Source organism: Mytilus edulis, chromosome 3 (genome assembly GCF_963676685.1).
Source record: "Mytilus edulis chromosome 3, xbMytEdul2.2, whole genome shotgun sequence".
In the NCBI taxonomy this organism is placed as follows: Eukaryota; Metazoa; Mollusca; class Bivalvia; order Mytilida; family Mytilidae; genus Mytilus; species Mytilus edulis.
This window is the reverse complement of record NC_092346.1, coordinates 61,002,478-61,025,683: the sequence shown is the minus strand read 5'-3', so window position 1 is coordinate 61,025,683 and position 23,206 is coordinate 61,002,478. Positions and strand designations below refer to the sequence as shown.

Sequence of the window (23,206 nt, the reverse complement as noted above, 5' to 3'; positions counted from 1 at the left end):
CAATGAGAAAACCCAATACCGAATGGACGGTTACGAAGAATTTGAAACAATTTAGTTGAGAAAAGCCTTAGCCTCAGTCACACCTTACCTGATTGCACGAATGGACGTCTAACGGATGAAAATAAAAGTTGTCCGTTGACAAAATTGTTATCCGTTGAGAGTCCGTTGATGTACTGACCAAATGAAACGGACGCGTAACGAATGCATAACAGACACACACCGGATATGCAAAAGTACGAGAAATGGAAACGTAACGGACAGAATGGATGTCAAATGTACATCCAACGGACGAGTACTGCATAAAACGGACACCTAACGGAAGTGTACCGGATAAAACGGATGAACAAGATATACGGAAAAATTAAAGGCGAAAATAATAATAAATGTAAATCGCATAAATATCAAAATAATTCTATGTAACTGGTTTTGGTTTGTTCTTCAAAATGCCTCCAAAGGGCAGTATCTGGCCTGAATAAGAGCTGCTTGATTGAGAAGACGTGCCCATACTCTAAGATCGATAATAAATAATAAGAATTCATGAACCTTAAAAAATCTAACTGGCATTTCTGACGCGAACATTTTTATTGGCATTTATCCGTTTCAGATCCGTTCATCATCCGTTTTATCTGTTATACGTCAGGTAGAAGTCCTTTTCCGTGACATTCGTTCAACATCCGTTTTATTTGTTAGACGTCCGTTAGAAGTCCGTCGGTGAAAATATCTGCCAGACCTCCAACGTAGAATCCGTTAGAAGTCCGTCGGTGAAAATATCTGCCAGACCTCCAACGGATGTATAACGGACACGTAACGGATACAAAACGGAAACGAAACGGACGAGTACCGTACAAAACGGACGCCTACCGGACGTTCAACGGACATTTCATCTGTTGGACGTCCGTTCAAAATTTTGAACATGCTCAAAATTTTCCACCGGACAAAACGGACGATGACGGATAAAACGGACGCTAAACGGACATGCAACGGATATGGACGGACGTTTAACGGATAAGAACGGACGTCTAACGGACATGAACGGATTGAAAAAAAAAGTTATCCGTTAGGCATCCGTTCGAGCTATCCGTTAAGGTGTGACCGAGGCTTTATCTATAACAAAACAAATATGACACACGGTCGAACCAAAGTCAACCACTGAACTACAGGCTCCCGACTTGGGACAGACACATAAAGTATGTGGACGGGTTAAACATGTTTGTAAGCCCTCAACCTTTCCCTAACATGGGACAGTGGTGTAACAGCAGACTTTAAAAACCAGTTGAAAGGCTGAAATTATGAGATTGATACAAATGGAAATACATCACATACTCGACCTTCCGGTGTCTGTGTTCTCGTGCTGTGTGGAAGCCGTAGAAATATTTTCTAAAAGATAAAGTTATATTAAACTGCTGATTTTTATATGTTGTTAAGTATGCTTAATTTTTTTTCACTTTTGACACAATTACTTTCCTGCATTTTGTGCTGCAGAATATTCATTTCTATTCTGTATTATACATTTTCATAATCATCCTAGCCCCACCCCAAAAAATCAAATACTTTAATAGGAACAGTTTCCTTAGTTGTTGTATCCTAATTATATGGTAGTATCAATTTACACAGTTCACTGATATATACTATATAGACTATGTACCTGACAGGATAATAATAATACTAAAAAATGCGAGACTGACCAAATTTCGTGGCGACGCGGCTTTTTACATTTTATATTTTCCATATAATTTTATAATGTATTTTGAAAATTAATAATACAGGAATGAGAAACAAATAAGGAAAAAGTAACGAATAAGGAATAAGAAATATGAAACAAACAGGGAATAATTAAGTGACTAATAGGGAAAAAGTAATTAAGAATAAGTAACGAATTAGGTATGATCAGGAATAAGTAACCAAATTAACGACCCTATAATACAGGATGTGGAAATGAATACTAGTATTCTGCAACACAAAATGCAGAAATACATTACCAAGATGAAAATATATATAGTTATTTATATAATTGTGCTTACCTGCAATTTTACCTCGACATTTAATATTTAAATTTTTAATTTGTGACCCTATTTTTTCTTTCTTAAAAAAGTCGACATGGCCTGAAAGCGGACGGAAAAGGACCCTAAAATAAACTGTAAGGTAAACCGAACTTTAACTTCACCGTTCGCTCGACATAGATTTCAATTTAGTATAGTATATCTCTAGTACGTAATATAGTTTCAGATTATATAAGAAACCTGTTATTTGTACTCGGTGATAGCTGGATTAATAAGTGGTCAATACAAGTAACATTTTCAACTTCGCCGTACGTTTTTAAACTTTCCAAGTGTTTAATTGTAAACTCGTCAAGAAATTAAAAAGGAATTCAATTCTTACCGCATGACCTTTTTATTGTCAGTTCCTGATTGATCTTAAATAACTTAAAGAAACTACTGAATATCACAACCTAAATATTTTATCCTGAGACAAATTCTTATCGGTCAATTCATACATAGGTTAATTGTTATTCGCCATGACAGTTGACGATCCTCTTAATTTGGTTTTAGCTTTAGCTGCTGCAAGCACAGTAAAATATATTGGTGCATCTTTGTGGAGGTTAAAGAAACTCGCAAAATATGAGTTTGTAGGCAACGTTACTGCATTGGATTTATATCCAGCTAAATCATGTGGGGCAATTTCTCTCCAGTCAGCAAATTGTACCAGAGGTGGATTGAAGCATGACGGTGTTACTGACAGGTGAGCGAGACATTTGTTCACATTAATTGTAAAGTTTGTATCCAAAACAAAGATTGCAGGAATATGTGTTTGCTTGTTTCAAAAGACGAGTTGAACCATCGGCATCAGTTTACTCTTTCAGTATTTAAGTTACCATTTCCAAAGAAACAAAGCTTCTATTGCTGTGATTTATTTGTATGACTTAAACAATGAGACCTGTTAGAAAAGGAGAAAACAATTTGTTTTTTCCAAAATACTAGATATTGAATATTATTGAATGCTAATTTGAAGATTTCAGTAAACATGCTCGATTGTTCTTGGTTTTAATAAACAAACAAACAAAAATCCCTTAGAATGACAAACTTTGTAACTCGACTTGCCGATACTCTCTGATAAACGGTTTATATGTGTGTAACTGTTTTCGGGAAAATCAAATGTATTTGATAAAGCGAAATTATTCGCCATCAATTAAGAGACACAAGAATGTCATAAGAGAGGGCAACATATAAGAAGAATTAACTGAACATGGCACCAATAACAACATGTTAAAACATAATAGCATTGTACTAAAGCACAATTATTCTCCATATATATATAGACACTGGATGATCGTCAGAGATGATGGGGTAAAAGTCAATATCCAACAAGAACCGAAAATGTCACTTATAACACCAAGCATTCATGGTAATAAGCTTTGTTTTGATGCTCCTGGAATGCCGACTCTGAAGTTGGAAAAAAATCCCAAAGAAGACCCATCAATATTCATGGATTGCAAGTAAGTTCTATAGATTTTTTTTCCAAAATTTACCATTTTTGTTTTTATGGATGGAATTAAGGGATTTAAAAATCATTGGTTACTGGTATTTTTCAATTATAGGTATAAAAAAATGGATTCATATTTTTTTAAATAATTTTCTGGTGGTTTTTTTTTCATTGTATTTTTTCCACGTTTGTTCTGTGGGTTCTTATTCCAGCCATATATAATTACTGTGGAACTTGATATATTGGAAAGATGTTAGCCATCACCAGTTCTTTCGATTGTTTTTTTCTATTTTTACCTTGTATTTTGTCTAATAAATATATTTGACTTGAAGATAGATTGAACAACAAAAAGCATATGCATATATATGCAATGTTTTGTTTTACATTATAGACCTAGAGCTAAGGCAATGACTGCAATGTACTGTGGGAAAGAAGCCTCGGAATGGATTAGTAAATATCTTGGTACAAAAGGATTGCACATCGTTGTATCGACAGAAAATATGGCAAAGCGAGATGTCAGTGAACTAGCTCCAAGGCCATGGTTAAATGTACCAGAAACGACTGATAAAGTAAGTTCAATACAAACACAACTTTTTTTTTAAAATATAATAGTTGAAACATTGTCTACATACTTAAAAAAAAACCAACACATTGTACATAATTTTTATGAATTTTGTATAAGGGTTATATATATATTAATGCACTAATCGTGCATTTGAAACTGATCACCAGACATTGTCAATAAATTCTTTATTTCACATTTCAGGTGACTTTTTCTGAAGTTTCCATGTGTAATATAGCTTCCGAAAACTCACTGAAAGATCTGAACAGCCGATTAGCAAATCCAGTTAGCATGGGCAACTTTCGACCAAATATCATAATAAATGGATCTCTTGCCTATGACGAGGTATGATATAATATTTTAATCCTTCATGTGATCCTCCTTTTTTGTTTTTTATTGCTAGTGAAATATGTGTAAGAGGGTCTGGATTTTTTTTGGGGGGGGGGGGGGGGGGAAGGTCTCTTATTCTGTTAACATTTAATTTTCACCCCTTTTTTCTCTAATCTTTAAAAAATTAACCCCTTTTTTCTCTAATCTTAAAAAATGACCCCTTTTTTCTCTAATCTTCATTTTTTTTTGCCCGTTATTCTCTAAACTTCATTTTTAAGGGCATTATTCTTTAATCATTTAACCCCATCTAAACCCTCGTGTAAGCGTGGAAAAGGAATTATTTGGAGAATGATTATTCTGAACATTTTAAACATCGATTTTATTCCATCACACAAAACAGATAGTGAGGTAGAAAGGTATTACCAAAACAATTAAGGGGGCTCGCGGGTCTAAATCTTTTTTTTAAATATAGGATTTCGCTATATTTTTCTATAAATGAACTTTATCTTATACTTAATAGAAAAATAAAATAAAAGATCACAATCTGCCTTCGAAAGAAGCATACATTTTTGTAAAGGTACTTTTTTTTCTGTTGAACTCATAGGAGAAATAAAAAAAGAACTATATTACAGAAATCGCTCAAATTTCACAATAGTTTAGTTTAAGTACAGCTCATTTGAATATAATAATAAAAAAATTATAGGTCACCGATGAGTTAAAAAAGATCTTTCAATTTTAATGCCAAAAAACGCATTTTTGCACCAAAGGGAGATAATTTGGAGCTTTTCCAATGATATATACATTTTAAAAGTCACCTGGGGCCAAAAATAATTGATTTTTTGAATTTTTTTTGTACCATATGATAAAGTAACAACTAATAAAGTAATAAATAAAATTTGTAATGAAAAAAAAAATGTTTATTTTTTTTCTGAAATTTTTATACCCTCGAGCCTCCTAAAGACTAACTATGGGTTAGGGAGGTTATCTGAGACACATTTATTGATTTATTATATGAGAGGCGGAGGTTGACACCAAACAGACAAACTCTTAATTATATTGCAAATGTCTATCTATGACAAGCAAGCACATAAATGGTTTTAGGGAGGACATATGGGAATCAATTATGCGACCTTGAAAGTCAAAGGGGAAGGTCAAAGGTTATTTTCTATTGTACGCTTCACATCTTCTTGAGGTGCTGTATCCATGTGCCAAATGTCAAAAGGCTGTCAAAGGATAAAAAGTTTTGGGCCGGACAATAAAATGTAAAAAAAATCAACTATTTTGACCTTGAGAATAAAGGTTAATAAGATGTGCGACACACCGTTTATGGAAACACACCTATATGCCAAATATAAACGAGATAAAAAGTTATGACCGGGAAGGTTGTATGAAAAGAATAAGAGAAAATACAAACCAGCAGGTGAAAGTCAAAGGGGAACATCAACATGTAAGAAGGTACTTAAGGGTCAGTTAAAAGTCGCAAGTAAAAAGAAAACTATCAACATTCATAAAAGCACCACACAAAAAGCTGAAGGTTGAAGAACACAAACCCCATCAATAACCATAGGATAAACTAATGTGCTCCGAAATGGTAAGTGCTGATCCACTAGTAACACCCTTTCGTATTGCTCATGGAATAATACATCTGCACATCCTTTCCATTGAAACTTTTTTCCAGGACAATTGGCTGGAGATGAGAATTGGTGAAAGTGTATACATGCGAATATTAGAACCAAACCCAAGGTAAGGTTATTGTTGAAGGCATTGATATGTTATTAGCAAAAAAATATTTTAGCCACGACATTAGAGAAGTCCAGTCGAAATCTGCATATGAATATGAGTGCGTTTAACTACTACTTACTCTGTATGGCTGTCTGTATATACACTTATGTCTATAGTTATTGGTCTAATGTTGATTGGCTACCACGGAAACTGAGATTTCTTTTACAAATAAAACTAGACTACGACGGAATCAATTGAAATGTAGCATAGAAGTTTAATAAACAAACAAAAACAACATATAGTTGCTTGCATCAAATTAAAAGTGTTCAGTCGCTATCTACTCTTTTGCAAAGTGATATCATAGTATGTGAGGTAACTTTTTTCTCGTTGTAGCGAATTTTTATTTTTGATATTCGACGCATTCTTAAAACTTGTATTAAGTTTTCCTACCATTTTTTCTATATTCATCACATGTTTTAGTCTGAAATGGTTTTTGTTTACTGATTGCTTTAAAATAATTGTAATGTCCACCTCGCAAACTTTACTGCATACTGCATGCTACTTGCTCAATAGTGAATCGAAAGTGAGAAGATTGATTTTATTAGAACAGTATTTGTACTCGGATTTTTTTTAACCTCGAAGTATATATGATTGTACCTGTTCATTGCAGGTGTTTACTGATAACTGTAGCCCCGAACGGGAAGAGAGACCCTAACATTGAGCCATTGAAAACTCTCAGAAAGTAAGTTCCAATTTTATAATAAAAATTAACATTAACGATTATAGAACTTGGTTATGAAAACTTGTGAAACAAATCTCTCAAACATTTTGGTGATTTCAACATCTTAGAAGAAACTTGTTAAAGAAAAGTTCATTTGACACCAAGGAAAGTAGCTTTTGCGTCTAAAATAGAAAACTTCCCTTTTATTTAAATGGTATATTTATAAAATTTTGAAAGTCGTAGAATTTATAATGATTTGTGTAAAATTTCAGATTTAGGAAGACAAAACCTTACGGTGATTCTCCATTATTTGGTATTAACACAGCAATAGATAAAGGAGGTATAATCAAGATTGGAGACCCAATTTATATCTTGAGGAAACCAGTGGCATAGAATCATAATTTGTACACAAATATTAACAGACCGTATTTCCGACATATAATCAAATGTATTTGCAACATAACATGTTGATTAAAAATTATGAATGTAGTTGAAGTAAATCAAGTCTTGTCATTTAAACAAATCCCATAAAGTATGGCACACGGCTTGTGAAAATGTAAGATTTTTTAAAACGATTATGTGACAAGGAAACATTAATTTTGTGTGAATATGAAGAACACTAAACTGTAGAATTTTAAAAGTGTAATAGGAGAAAATAGTATATCAAAAGTAATTTCACATAGTAGAGGTAAAGAAACCCCGATTTTTTTTGCGTGCGTCAAAGCAAACAAAGTATGTCTATAAAATGTACATTACTTAAAATAAGTTTATATGAGTGATCTCCCCTGATATTGCAATGAATTATGTATTTGTTAAAACAGTCGAAATAAAACAAAGCACATGTCATTGTTTATTCAGATAAAGTAACACACAAAACAATTGCATTCCTTTCTCAAAATTTGCATATTTTGTAAAAAGATATGCAATTTTACGACCCAAGATGGTGGAGGACACCCTATCTACAGAATACCATGGAACACAACGACACCAGATACATTGTCTGACGAACAACACTTGGACCACATGGATCTACTGTAAATTTTGAATGCCTTCAGGCATTAGAGGAGCAGAGGCACTACATACACCAATCAGTGACCATGTAATTTCAGTCGTTCTTCTTTATAGTCTACAGTAGTTGTTTTAAGGTAATCCCATGAGAATTTGCCTATACAGGTCTCGCATAGAAATTCACGAAGCAGCTTCACAGTACGAAAAAAAGTAAAACAGGATAATCAAAGTTATAAGTTAAAAAATGACGGATAACAAAATAGACAACAGAAAAGGATGAAACGACAAATATCAGTTCCCAGAAAACTTACGTCCAAAACTTAATGTGTGACATGTGTTACTTCGGACGGTTGGTCAGTTCTTAATCAGAAGAGATTATAGTATGTCATGATTTGGAAACCATGCCGACTCTAAAGAAAACTATTATTCATTTATTCATTATTCAATATTAGACAAATCGGAACACTGTAAATATATATTAAATTGTATTGTGTTTACAGTCATTAAAATAACATTGTTGTTATTATTAGAAGTTACAATATATTTGGCCTGAGTGCATACTTGTAATCTTGGGCAAGTGAAGTATTCTATGGTGATTGTTTTACAGTGACATTCCTACTTCCTAATCACATACACTGGGTCACCAACTTTAATTTCACCTTCTATGTCAATAGCTGCATTCACTCCGAAAAATGGAACAATACCTTCCATTACGCACCTGTAACTGGAAGAAAAATTACCATTCAAGTAAAATAATTTAACTACCAAAATAAATTCACCATAGATATTAGGCTTTAAATATTATACGCCAGAAGTGTGTTTTGTTCACAAAAGAAAACTCAGTGACGCTCAAATTACAAAATATAAAAAGGCCAAATAAAGTACGAAGTTGACGAGCATTGAAGAACCATAATTCCGAAAGGTTTTGCCAAAAATTCAGCCACAATGAATACATGCGATCCGCTAAAAAGAACAGTTAACATATTTCGAAACCAGAGGCCAAATTTACAAAAAAAATCTTCCGAGAATAAATAATCGCAAATCATGAACATTACAGTATAACTTACGATACATTTTTGTCGTTAGAAATTTTGAAAAGAGCCAATAAATCGCTTACCTTACAAAATTGAATGAGAGGCAATTCCTAAAAGGTAGTGAACAATCGTCTTTTAGAGGAATTACTACCATAACGGGTCAGCAAATGGTTATTGTCATATTTACATGCTTGTAGATATTGTATACCAACCTTTAATGCCGTAAACAGTATCTACCTATCTATCATATTTTTTCAAGATAGAGTCCTCGAAAAATATTTAAAAAAGTCGTCTTTTAAAGGCAATAACTCCTTAATGGAGACAACAGATAGTTATGGCCATATCCGCATTTCTATAGATCTTTTATTTCTGATGATTTTTGTTTACAGTTTCTACCTTTCTATTAGTCAAAAATCGTTATTTACAGCAGCGCTTGCATGTGAAGTATATATCTTTCAGTTGATACGATAATCTAGGGCTTGCATACTTTCATTGATACAGAGTTGCTGCTCACAAGGAAGCTATTAAACCAAGAGTTTTAAGTGACGAAATTGAAATTCTATAGGCTCCGTTCGCTTCCAAAACACTTTAGCACTTTACACGAGTTGATTGACCATTATGGAATATCTTTAACAGGTGACGACGGATATGATCCAATTGTCGTAATCATATGATCTATCCTGGTGGTTATGTTTGTAAACTGACTGGGGATAAACAAAAAGTTCATACTAGATACCCTAAGGATCATTCAACCAAAATTGGCTTGAATTGCTCCTGTACTTTCAGAGGAGTGATGGCAATAGCTCCCTTGGGCCATGGCCATATGTGCCAGGTGCGGTAAAAAGGTAATGTTTAGAATATTATAATATGTACAGCAGATTTATAAAGATACATCGGCATTTTCATATTTTCGTGAGATGTCCGTCCCTATAAAAAGTATCTCAATACTGCAACAGCTATCAATGTCGATATATGTTCACAGTCTGTGATATCACATTAGAATACACATGGAAATAAAAGAACTAGATTTTAAGCGCTAATTCAGACCATCATACATTCCACTTTACTTACGACTTTAAAGTTGCAAGGGGTTGTCTTCTAGTGTTTTTATCTCCCGTTGCAGGATCAACTGTTGTTAAGCTACATCTAAAATGATATATATAAGTCAACATATAAAAAAAGAAGATGTGGTTTGATTGCCAATGAGACAGTTTTCCACAAGAGACCAAACTAGACAGAAATTAACAAGAATAGGTAACTGTACGGCCTTCAACAATGAGCAAATTCCATACCGCATAGTCAGGTATAAAAGGCCCCGAAATGACAAATGTAAAACAATTCAAACGAGAAAACTAACGGACTAATTTATATACAAAAAAATGAACGAAAAACAAATATGTAACACATCAACTAATGACTTATTCACAGGCTCCTGACTTCTATGTGAAACATTAATATATAAGTATTCAATGTCTGCTATCATTATAGATTCGAAAAAAGACATCGAGACAGGAGCTTAAATTTGAACTGGAACTACTCAGTGTATCCTTAGTATAACCACTTTCAGCTTAATATGTGCAAAGTCCATCGCTATTCTCAGCATAACGGTGGAGTATTCAGCTAATTCTATGAAAAGTCCAGTCATCCGGGAAACAAAAACTCACATGTTGTTAGTTTGCATCAAATAATTGCCTAATATACTGAAACAGTTAATACAGGAATATCCACTATGTTCTATGTCTATAGTTACGATGAAAATTTTGCTTGATCAATAGTGAACTTAATCAAAAACTGAACAGTAGACCCTCTGACTATCCTCTGACTATTTTCAGCAGGTGAAGACTTGCAAATTGACAATTATCTTTCAAAGCTTACTTTCTAAAAACATGACATGGTGTTATATAGCCATTTAAGACTAGCGGCCTATCAAGTGATTTAAAAGTCTTCAATACTTGGTTTTAACAGGTTTAAGAACCTACTTACATTTGTCTTTATAAAAAAATGCCGACAATAACAAAGTGTTAGCTTTAAATTTGTTTTATGAATGTTTTTAATCGTTCATTATCAGTTTCTACGTCTGTTTGAACCTTAAAGATTACTGTTTTGTTTTGAAAGGAAGTAACTCCTTACTAACCCCGTATGGTTGCTAATCCTATACACTAACCATGTATTTTTTAGGGTACCCTATACCAAATATATATATTCACCACGTGTAGTACGTTAACCAATTATATCCCGATAAATCTATAGGAGGTAAGATAAGTATGTATGTAGGACTCTAAAGTGCGATGGGGACGCTAAAGTACGATGGTCACGCTAAAGTGCGATGGTCTACGCTAAAGTACGATGCCTACACACGCTAAAGTGCGATGGTCCGCGAAAGTATAGACGTAATAAACGACTTACGTACTATGGATTATGACGTGAACAGTCTTTTATACAAACAAAAAATGAACATGCCGAAAGATTAATGTAGAATATTTGATTAACAACTTTAAAGCAAATGTCCATGACTTACTCAGTTTAAACATGATAACTGTGTTTTGTCGGCTGAAGCAAATGTGTTTGTTTTTGTAATATAAGAAATATTTGTCCAAACTTGATATATTTATTTGTTTTTAAAACACTTTACGTAGCCTAATAAAACCTTATCAAGACTTTGAAAAGGTCTCCGAATCGACGGGACGTACACACTGACAGAACTATTTGCCACTGGTCTTTACTCAAACAACGATTCACTCATCAATGCATTACTGAAAAAGGGTGAGGTTAATTGTTTTCTTTATGTAGTATCACAGATCCGTTAAAATACAATTAGAAATAATAAAATAAAAAACATACCTCCCCCCCCCCCCCCATTTTACCAAAAACTCCTTTCTTTGTCTTTGAGCACGCTGATACAGCCTACGTTTTTATGCGTAATCGAGACATCTTTTAAAAACTACTGCAAATCATCCAAAATGACTTTCTTAAAGGAGCAACCACTATACTTAAAAAAGGGGGGGGGGGGGTTCTGAGTCAGAATTTTTCTCGCGCGATAGTCGGTTATATTTAGTTTTTTTTTTTATCGATGGTACCAATTCAATATTTAACACTATAATGTATGGGAAATTTTGGATTCAGTTTATTAGTTCATTCTAATCATCTGTATGACCCGATTTTTTTTAATCAAATTGTGGAAAAATCCATCCCCCCTTTTTTTTTAAAGTCAAATGGTTGTTCCATAACTGCTACAAAAGTTGTTTGAAAATTTGAATTCGGTTCTATGTAATGAACATTTTAATGACATATAGTTTACCAGTGTGAACAAATCTTATGTACAGGTAAATAAACAAGGTGTATAGATGTGAACAAATTTAATGTGAAACTAGTGTACATTACATTAAACCAAATGTAAACATGTTTACTGTACACGGCGTTTGGTGTGAACACGGCCTAATACTTTAAGCCCTTTAACATTACACTTTTAGTCCTATATCACTTTAGCGTGATAAACCATCGTATTTTAGCGAACAAACAGCCATCGCACTTTAGCGTGATACACCATCGTACTTTAGCGTAGACCATCGCACTTTAGCGTGACCATCACACTTTAGAGTACCATCGCACTTTAGAGTCCTACATATATATAGTCATTTTTCCCCAATGCCCATACCCCTCCCCCATATGAATTTCCTTATAACATATATACATCATATTACTGCCATATATTACATATATTTGTCTTCTATTCTAAGAAGTGATTGATTCCTGGAATGCTGAAATAATCTGTGTTAAGGCTTGGGTTGCATTGAATACATGTTAGATTGTGTTTGTTTTGTTGACATGCGAGGCACTAGAAAGGTCCGGGTCTGGAAGTGGGTTGGGACACCTATATTCGGTGACGGGGGTGCCGGATGTTTTTTTTTTATTTGATTGATGCTTGTTGTATTTTTTGTATATGTTTGTTTGTCTTGAGATTGTAACACAGTGATGACTGCTGTAACCATATTTTGACTATTTTACCTATAATTTCTTTTTTGTTCACGCATCGTTGTAAAATACCTGAATTTGATGCGACTGTCATAAAAGTGAGAGGTTTAGCGCTATAAAACAAGGTTCAATCCAGCATTTTCAGCATTTGAAAATGCCTGTACCAAGTCAGGAATATGACAGTTGTTGTTCATTTGTTTGATGTGTTTTATCCTTTGATTTTGCCATTTGATTAGGGACTTTCCGTTTTGAATTTTCCACGGAGTGCAGTATTTTTGTGATTTTACTTTTTGCATTTTGAAAAATTAATCGAATGGCTATAGGACACCGGCACAAAGTAACGGGAAACCCTTAAATGACCCTTTGATACTAATTCAAATTATGATAGTAATCATAGTACCTACCTATCGCATAAATCCAACATCCTCATGTATACTGAATTGCCAATTTTCATTTCTGCCCAGTTGTCCTGTAACAAACAAAAAACGCTTGTTTAGACAATTATTTGATAATTTTAACTAAAAAATCTAAATCACCAGTTACACGTTGTACAATTATTATATCCTAGCTTTTTAAGTTTTTCTTCTTCAGTTGTTTTACTTCAAACCTTTATTACATAATTCTGTTTTCATTCAGGAAACATACAACTGAAATACATTTATTTCTCGATCTCACGATCATTCTATTCCATTTCTATTGTATTGACCTGAAACCAATAAGTTTTTGTTTTACCAAATTCAAACTTCGTACAACTGGTGATAACTGTATTAACCCGTTTCTGAGGTAAACAAGTAATACACAAATTACAACAATGACTTGATTCTAACCTTTCCACATGATCCACTAAAATCTATCTACAACTACGGCTATTTTTTTTTATAATACTATGTTATACTTTCGATGACAGGGTGATTATGAATCCTTTTTTAAACTGCATGTATTGCTTGATGAAGAAACTATTTACCTCGTCATATGGACCACAGCCGTCGATAGTAATATTTGGTCTAAATCTGGTCATTGTTACTTTCTTCTCAAGTCTTGTATTGAGATCGTCTAAAGATGATTGCGATAGTATCATATAAGCACCAAAGTTGGCAAAGGCACTCTGAAAATTGTATAATTAAACTGTGTTCAATATCATACTTATTAATAAGATATAAAGTGTCATTGCATGAATGAGCAGAAATGCGCTTATGCATTTCTTGGGTTAATTTTGTTATAAAGTGAGACCCTTAAAAATACCATTACAGAAGACCTTATAAACTTGAAGACAGCATCATATTTTGCAATATCGTAACATTACTCCAAAGATATCGTATAGATATTTTTGATATGTTTTAGAAGAACTTTCAACGAGTAGGTTTGGTGTAAGCATAGCATGTTATGCTATATCAGAATTCCATTGTAAACAAGGTATTAAATAAAACTGGAAATCATCATCAATTCTAGAAAACCTCCATTTCTTCTTACCTCTTAATTTCATGGTGTTAGTTCAATTATTTTTTAATTTGATGTAATTACCTTTTTTTTCTGTTTAGTTGGTTTTTTTCATATTCAACCTATTAATTATGTTTTACATACATATTGTGCATTATAACTTACCTTAGGAAATAAATTGCAAAACTTGATAGTATGGCTTAACCTTTTCATTATTTGTAAACATGAAAACTTAGAAACTAAGCTTACTCCATGCATGCATGGACGAAGGTAACTAACGTTAACTTAGTCCATGCATGCATGGACTAACACAACAGACTTAGTCCATGCATGCATGCACTAAGGCAACTAACCCTAACTTAGTCCATGCTTGCATGGACTAACACAACAGACTTAGTCCATGCATGCATGGACGAAGGCAACCAAGGCTAACTTAGTCCATGCTTGCATGGACGAAGGCAACTAAAATTAACTTTTTTAAAGTTTAAAAAATTTATAAATGCAAAATATTTCAAAAAAATCAAATTTTTCAAAATTAAAAAAAAAAAAAAATATTTAAAAAAATTTTTGTTTTAAAATTTAATTCTTATAAAAATAAATGAAAAAAACATGAAAAATTTACAAAATTATTTTTTTCTCCAAAATGCTGAAAAAAGTTAAAATTCCATTTTTTTTTTTCAAAATTAAACAAAAAGAAGAAAAAAATGGTTAATTATCACCACCAGATATAGGTACCCTGGGATATAGGTATAAATGCCACATGAGAATATTCATGTCTGCCAAAAGATTGGAATGTGTTCACATTTCATTTCAATGGTAAAAACTCTTCACTGAACAGATCAGTTGGAGGTGATTTGTTTAACATAACCTGGACAGTAGCTGCAATTAGTTCCTGAAAGTTCCTAATCATTTAGTAGTGGTAAGTGTTATTTTAGTTTGTTGTTATTATATCTGTAATAAACATGTTTTGTTGCACTATTATTTTTGCCTTTGTCTCAATAGAAGCTAACTTTTTGTATATATTGTACATGTACATGCATTTAGTCGTCAAATCATCAACCCAACAATGTAAGATCTGTAAATTTGCTTTCACAAATTTTTTGTTCTTCCCATGCCGGGATTCTAATCCATGCTACTGAGATATTGTGACACCAAATCTGTACAATTTTTAAACACCAGAGAAGAGCAGATGATTTAAACACTTTTGTGTAATCCAGCATTATATAAGATGTTTTTGTGTCTAATGTTATTATTGCAGTTTGAGCATTCAAAAACATGTTCATTATGTCCACTGGTTGTGTTTGGTTGCTGTCTGCCATATTAAATGGATTTCCTTTTTTTGTTATTTGCTTAAATTTGTCTATTAGCTTTCCCTTTTGAAATTAAATAAAAACAGTTCACAAATTAAGTGTGCTGGGCTTATTTTAATTAACCTTCATCATAAACATACTAACAAAAATTTGAAAGCAAAGGATGTAGATACCATTATCTTGGGACTTAATAAGCCCATGTATAACGATCTTTAAATTCAGGCTTTTGCTCATTGTTGAAGACTTCAGGTGACCTGTACTTGTTTACATCAGTGCCCTACTATGCAGGGCTAGTAGTTGTCTCAATTGCAATCATTCAATGTATCCTTGCTTTTGTATCATTTAAAGACTTCGATTCTTTAATCATTTCAGTTAACACATTTTAATTTCAAAACATTCAACAGATATTTCCAAATAACAAATTTTGTAAACAAAAGATATAATTGGTAACTGGTAATTATTTTACAGTCAATATGTTTTTATATTTATCAAGAGGCATCATAATCATGTTCATTAAATTCTTTCCTTGTCAGACTGTTACTGAACCCAAAACCAGTGAAAATTGCAAGTAGCTTTTAGTTTCTAGTAGTACTATTTTGATAAGATGTGTAATTTTTCGTCATTTCTTTTGATGTTCTGTCATATCCAGTCAGACTATTTCACATGTTGAACTTTACTCACAATTATATTTCATCTGTAAATGCTAAATTATGCAACTTCTAATGCAGGGAGACATGAGGGTTACTAATTTTTTAAATGTATAACTAGTTTTTATCTAATACAGTATATTTTTTAATATCAAAATAAAAATAACTAAAACTGAGTATTTAATAACAATATTTATTTGCAATTTTTTTCGTTTTCCGTTATCTAACTTTAGTTTGCCTCAACTAAATGTTATGAAACTTATAAATCTAGGAAATTTGTAGAACATATTGTTGTTAATTGACCATGTTGATTTGCCATAATTTATCACATTCACACATATTCATTGCAAAAACATCTTCTTTTTCATAAGTGTCTACAGGAGCTTGTGTTTCTGTATCTTTTCTTTAAAGAATCATATGATAGCTTCTGTTCCCTTCACATTCGAGACATAAATGAGATCTTCAGGAAAATATCTACTCCTTATATCTTTATCTGAAAAAACAAAACAAAAAATATGCTTTGACATAGTTTGACATATTTTTACAAGATTGTACATACTGAAATGTCTTGCCTGCTTTATGGTCATGATTGAACTTTCTGTTGCATGTTTCAATCTGAAGAATATACCACAATTAGTTCCTAAAACATATACACATGACTAAATTTTTCTTCCAACATGATTTTTATTTATTTACTAATCAAGGTGAGAGAAGACAATGAAAAGTAGATAAAGATATATAGATTACCATAGCTTCTCAACTTTAATTTGATATCAACAAAATGTATTGTGGCAATTTCTCAAATATCAGTGGTGGATCCAAGGGGAGGGTTCCGGTGGTTGGAACCCCCCTTTTTTTGAGACGATCAATGCACTTGAATGGAGACATTTAGTTTGAAACCCCCCCCCCCCTTTAGAAATGTCTGAATTCACCCCTGAATATAATACAGGTTACCCAATCATCACAGTTGGTTGACCATTATGGATAAACCATTTCACAGATGATATCGGATGTTTCTTACTTCGTACCTGCAATCCCCTTTCCTTTTCATGAATGTGACCTACCGAAATAAACTATATATACCAAGTTTGTAATAACATGTGCAACACGAAGGGTGCCACATGTGGAGCAGGATCTGCTTACCCTTCTGGAGACCCTGAGATCACCCCCAGTTTTTGGTGGGGTTTGTGTGGCTCAGTTTTTAGTTTTTAATGTTGTTTCTAGTGTACTATTAATTGTCTGTTTGTCTTTTTCATTTTTAGCCATGGCGTTGTCAGTTTTTTTTCGATTTATGAGTTTGAATGTTGCTATGGTATATTTCACCCCTCTTTTTTTTAACAGGAGGTTAATAAGCTGTAATTAGCAATGGATGTTAGTAGCCATTTAATTCTTTTAAATTAAAACTAGTCTGAAGTACTGAACCATGTTTGATTGAAATATTTGTCGATGCTATAATGACACACTTCTTCAAACATCAGTAACAGTTATAATCATACCTTTGCTGACTTCAGCATTTCATTATGTCTTCAGTTTCTTTTCTCATCTGTCATTGTATCAATATTATATATGTAGCATACCACCATCTTGATGCATTCTGTATTACAAATAGTTACTCAACAGTTTTATCGTAGCAATCTTTTGGTGTTTTTTTTTTATCAGGAACTACATGTTCTATATTCTGGAAATCTTACAATGCATGGAAAAGCTGAAATTATAAATTAGGTAAATAAATTTTAATCAATATGAAACGACACAATCAGCTTTTTTAATGATAAATGTGTACTAAGTTTCAAATTGATTGGACTTTAACTTCATCAAAAACTACCTTGACTAAAAAAAATTTAACCTGAAACTGAGGGAACACTTTTAATTTCTATGTTCAGTGAACCATAAAAATGGGGTCAAAAGTCTTTAATTTGGTTTTAAAATAAGAAAGATCATATCATAAGGAACATTTGTACTAAGTTTCAAGTTGATTGGACTTCAGCTTCATCAAAAACTATCTTGACCAAAAACATTAACCTGAAGTGGGAAGAATGGATGGACAGACAAACAAACAGACGAAAGGACGCACAGACTAGAAAACATAATGCTTCTCTACTATTGTAGGTAGAGCATAAAAATTCATAAAAGAACTAGCAAAAAAAGGCACCAACAAAAAGAAACAAATCTAAAGTAATTGTCCATTAACCAGGAAACCCTTGTTTTTCCCCTTTTGTTGCTCCTAATTCATAAACAGATTGAGTCATAACTCCAATATTCCAACCCTTACTATCCTTTGGAGTTTTGTGGTGTGGAAACTTCAGGCAATTCTATAAACTGTTCTACAAATTATTGTCTGGACAATAGAAAATTGATTATTTGGGCCCCTTTTATACCCCTTTTTCCTACACCAAAGGGACCATAAATTAACCCCCAAATCAATCCAAACCTTCCTTTTTGTGGTTTCAAACTTCAAAGATTTATATTTACTTATGCTAAAACTATTTTTTTTAATTAAACTTAAGTTATTGGCAAATTTCCAATGGATTTTATTAATACTGAAGTTATATATAGATATAGGAAGATGTGGTGTGAGTGCCAATGAGACAACTCTCCATCCAAATAACAATTTAAAAATTAAACCATTATAGGTTAAAGTACGGCCTTCAACAAGGAGCCTTGGCTCACACCGAACAACAAGCTATAAAGGGCCCCAAAATTACTAGTGTAAAACCATTCAAACAGGAAAACCAACGGTCTAATCTATATAAACAAAATGTTGGTAAATTTCAAAATCACATCTTTAAGGTGGTACCCAACACTTAAACTAAAATTAATTTGGCTCGTTTAATTTTCTTAAAATTTTGACAAAGTATTAACTTTGACTCTTTGACAAAAATATAAAAATTTCAATTTTTTTGAACCAACCGTTTTATCAGAAAAATTACACTGGTTATATAGCAGTTTGACAAACACTCATTTTGATCATTGAAAAGCTTAATATCCCTTTAACAACACAACGTAATTAAAACGTTTAGCTGACTTTACAGAGTTATCTCCCTGTAGTGTTAGGTACCACCTTAAAAGTTGTGTGAAATAATTCAAATATAACTTTTGGATTACCTCCCTTACACAGCTTTCAAATTGTCTTGACTATCCTTTAACCAGAAAAATAATTGTTTTTCATCTTTTTTGCCCCTTATTCATAAATGGTTTTATCTATATCCTTAGCCAATCCTAACCATCCCATAGTAGTATAGAGCATTGGGGTATAATTTTAGAAAGATCATACACTTTTACACAAGTCATTAACTTAAAACTACAAAAATGCTTGTGTTTGGCCCATCATTCTTGACTGTTTGCCCCATAACCCTAAAAATAAATTCCAACCTTCTTATAATATTTAACATTGTGGTACAATTTCAGAGGAATTGAAATACTTATACACAACTTATTGTCCTGAAACTAGATAAATGCTTGTTTTGGTCCCCTTATCCTAAACCTTAGGGACCATAACCCCCAATATCAATCCCAAGCTTCCTTTTGTTGTTTTAAACATTGTGTTAAAATTCTATTCATTTCTATTAACATGATTAACTTATACTAAAGTTATTATCTGGAAACCATCCGTCTTCGAACGATGCTCAGCTGACCACAAAGCAATGTGATACCAATATAATTATATGATTGCAAAAATTTTATGGTTGTATAAAAAGGTATTCTAGACTTTAAACTAGAGGCTCTAAAGAACCTGTGTCGCTCACCTTGGTCTACATGTATGTGAATATTAAACAAAGGAAGCAGATGGATTCATGACAAAATTGTGTTTTGGTGATGGTGATGTGTTTGTACATCTTACTTTACTGAACATTCTTGCTGCTTAAAATTATCTCTATATATAATGAACTTGACCCAGTAGTTTTAGTGGAAAATGTTAGTAAAAATTTACAAATTTTATGAAAATTGTTAAAAAATGACTATAAAGGACAATAACTCCATAGGGGATTAATTGACCTTGTTGACCATTTCGGTCATGTTGACTTATTTGTAAATCTTTCTTTGCTAAACATTATTGCTGTTTACAGTTTATCTCTATCTATAATAATATTAAAGATAAAAACCAAAAACAGCAAAATTTCCTTAAAATTACTAAATCAGGGGCAGCAACCCAACAATGGGTTGTCTGATTCATCTGAAAATTTCAGGTCAGATAGATCTTCACCTGTTAAACAATTATACCAATTATACCCTTGTCAGATATACATATGCTCTAAATGCTTTGGTTTTTGAGTTATAAGCCAAAAACTGTATTTTACCCCTATGTTCTATTTTTAGCCATGGCGGCCATCTTGGCTGGTTGGCCGGGTCATCTGACATATTTTTTTAACAAGATACCACAATGATGATTGTGGCCAAGTTTGGTTTAATTTGGCCCAGTAGTTTCAGAGTTCTAGAAGATTTTTGTAAAGGTAACAACGCCGGAAGCAAAGTGATGGGAAAAGCTCAGTAGGCCCTTTGGGCTAGGTGAGCTAAACATTACTTTTTTCTAGTTTATAACTGAGTGAAGGCAATATCATATATACCCAATAAATCATCAAATTCGAAACATATTTCTATGTTGATTAAAATGAAGCTTTTTTATTATTTGATGCAAATTTTATGTTCGGAGAGCATTCTACAGCTATTTTCCAGTATTCATTTAGGAATTACTTGATCATCAAAAAAGCGGTGTTTAAAATATAATACAGGGGACTCATATTCATTTTAACTTTATTTCGTGCTGCTACTTTTGATTTTACACAGTTAAGATGGCTCAGACTTATTCAAAGTCTCTATCAGAATGCCGTATTATTTTAATCTTTACAAAGAGTACCTCAAATTTGTCGAAAAAAAATAGGGGTTCCAGACCATTTAAGCTCAAAATTTTACTTTAAATAGGTACAAGCATGTTAAAGGGACCATTTTCAATGAAATGATAGGGAAAATAGAGGTGCTGACATATTTTTATGGGATATCAAATAAAAACTGTATGTGACACCTCAGGTGTGACCTGGTCCAAATCTGTAATGTACAAAGCTGAAATACAGCTTCAAATATTAAGCAAATACAAGGACTTATATATACATGTATGCGTCCCTGGCAAATACAAGGGTCACCAATAAGGAAAAATAAAATTTTTGCCTTAAAACCCAAATTTTGGAGGGAAAATGGTGAAATTGGGTGAAATGTCAATTTGAGCCTTTAGCAGACCTGTACAGAAATTGCTAACAAAACCACATAGAAGCACATTTCAGAGATGCAAGTAAGAATTGTATAGCTTAAAATTTATAAAAAAAACATAAATATTTAAAAGTTTTTAGGAAAGTTAATTGTTCAATAACATGTAAATTATTCCTTGTTTTCAAAATTCCAATAGGGAACATACTTTATATAATTGTTTAAATAAACCAATTTTTCAAGACGTTTCGTCTTGAAAAATTGGTTTATTTAAACAAATGTAAATTATTGTCACTGATTTTTGTGATAATTGTCTTTTGATGGATCAATAATAAAAAAAAAAACTTTTTGTTTTGATTTATAAGCTAGTAGTCAGCTTGGAATTAATAAAAACAATGATGTCATGGATGTATGAACTGTAAATCACGAAAACAGGAATTTAATACAAGGATTTACAAGTTCGTTTAAAATTACATTTTGTATATATTCTGAGACTTGTATTAAAAAACAAATTTATATTTTGTTAAAAAAAAGCAATGAATATAAATTAATACATTGTACTCCAGTGTTCTACTATCATGACAGTGACTAAGCAAATAGGGGAAATAACAAATTGGTTGTGGCAATACAAAAATTCAGCAAATTTTTCAACAAACTTTAACATGTAATGTTCAAATAATTAACATTATGCAACTGGAGTACAAAAAAAAATCAGAGCAAATTGATCCAGGGCGAACAAGTACAAGTGTGAGTGATAAATTTGTCCTGGTAAAATATGTCAGGGCGGACAAATATTACTATATAGTATAAAAAGTCCATGGTTACAGAATTTACTAGTATATATTTAGTCCGATATTAGTTATATATGTCCCCAGACAAATTTTCCTAGGTAATCATGTCCTATAAAATCCTATAAAAGATTCAATTACTTGCATTTGCAAATTTAAATCTTATGTTTTAGCAAGGATTTGTATAGTAAGACTATACAAATCCTTGGTTTTAGTAATGTTTAAGAGTCACATAGTTAAATTTTTGATAAAATTTATGTCCCCAGACTTTTAATTTTCCCACAAAGTCATGTCCATGTCATTAGAAGTCCTAGGTTTAAATGTCTATGCCTTTAATTTTTAAAAGTGAATATGAATGTAATATGTTTTAACATTGTTATAGACAAAACGAAAGAGTTGTGTATCAATCTGTTACAGCTAATTTCCTAAAGCATGTAGAGCAAGACTTAAGTTAGCTTGCTTGCTTTGGGTGCTATAAACAGTTTCGTACTAAAAACTAGGGGTATTTCCCCAGTGAGATTTACATACTGATGGAATTCCCTGCTATTTATATACCACTAAATGAAAAAGTTGATTGTTTTTTATGTTCAATGTGAAAAACATATATTGAAGTTCAATTAAAATGCCACTTTTGTCAAGATTTAAAAAAAAAGAATGTTTTTGTGACTTCCTACTATATGGGAGGCAACTCCATAAACAGCTGATTTTCACCTGTTGCAAAAAGCACTTTGATTTGTCAGGTAAGATAGCTCCTTTCGGAGCAGGCGAACGTAGGCTGAAACTACATTTTCTTAAATCAGCCGGATAAGCTCTTCGAAATGCATATTATAAGAAATCTCAAATATATGCACAGGTTACTGATCCGTGTGTCCAAAGGTGGTCTGTTTTTAAGGTTTTTTAGGGGGAAAATGCCTAATTTCCAGCTGATAACTTGTACCAATTTGCATGTTTAAACAAGAGATGTTGGATTTTTTTTTATTTATTCAGAAAGTTCAT

At 32.5% G+C, this 23,206-nt stretch overlaps 2 protein-coding genes and 1 long non-coding RNA gene across 4 annotated transcripts in view; 1 reads left to right on the top strand and 2 right to left on the bottom strand.

The window, feature by feature from the left end:
- Positions 1-243: 243 nt before the first annotated feature.
- On the top strand, positions 244-7,315 carry LOC139517008 (mitochondrial amidoxime reducing component 2-like). Its single transcript, XM_071307547.1, has 7 exons — positions 244-2,739; positions 3,317-3,493; positions 3,872-4,049; positions 4,247-4,387; positions 6,051-6,115; positions 6,765-6,836; positions 7,088-7,315. Exons 1-7 carry the CDS (start codon positions 2,516-2,518, stop codon positions 7,206-7,208), a joined length of 978 nt encoding a protein of 325 aa, XP_071163648.1. The 5' UTR covers positions 244-2,515; the 3' UTR covers positions 7,209-7,315.
- Positions 7,316-8,239: 924 nt separating this feature from the next.
- The window catches only part of LOC139517007 (mitochondrial amidoxime-reducing component 1-like), a 47,226-nt gene continuing 32,259 nt past the window's right edge, over positions 8,240-23,206 (bottom strand). The window contains exons 4-7 of one of the 2 annotated variants that reach the window (XM_071307545.1): positions 13,794-13,934; positions 13,234-13,298; positions 9,929-10,003; positions 8,240-8,541 (exon numbers count right to left, since the gene is read on the bottom strand). In XM_071307545.1, the coding sequence (XP_071163646.1) occupies positions 8,439-8,541; positions 9,929-10,003; positions 13,234-13,298; positions 13,794-13,934 (384 nt within the window). In that variant the 3' untranslated portion in view covers positions 8,240-8,438. Of the gene's footprint in view, positions 8,548-9,928; positions 10,004-13,233; positions 13,299-13,793; positions 13,935-23,206 lie in introns of both variants that reach the window. The other variant, XM_071307544.1, reaches the window with a different exon arrangement.
- LOC139517012 (uncharacterized) overlaps positions 17,837-23,206 on the bottom strand; it is a 33,607-nt gene continuing 28,237 nt past the window's right edge. The window contains exon 2 of the long non-coding RNA XR_011663072.1: positions 17,837-17,928. This is a non-coding gene — a long non-coding RNA (uncharacterized lncRNA). The remainder of the gene's footprint in view (positions 17,929-23,206) is intronic.

Excerpts from the sequence above, each read along its gene's own strand:
- LOC139517008 (XM_071307547.1), top strand. The coding sequence starts at position 2,516 with ATGACAGTTGACGATCCTCTTAATTTGGTTTTAGCTTTAGCTGCTGCA. Across the intron at positions 4,388-6,050 it reads GATCTCTTGCCTATGACGAG|GACAATTGGCTGGAGATGAG; the intron begins GTATGATATAAT and ends ACTTTTTTCCAG. Across the intron at positions 6,116-6,764 it reads ATATTAGAACCAAACCCAAG|GTGTTTACTGATAACTGTAG; the intron begins GTAAGGTTATTG and ends TGTTCATTGCAG.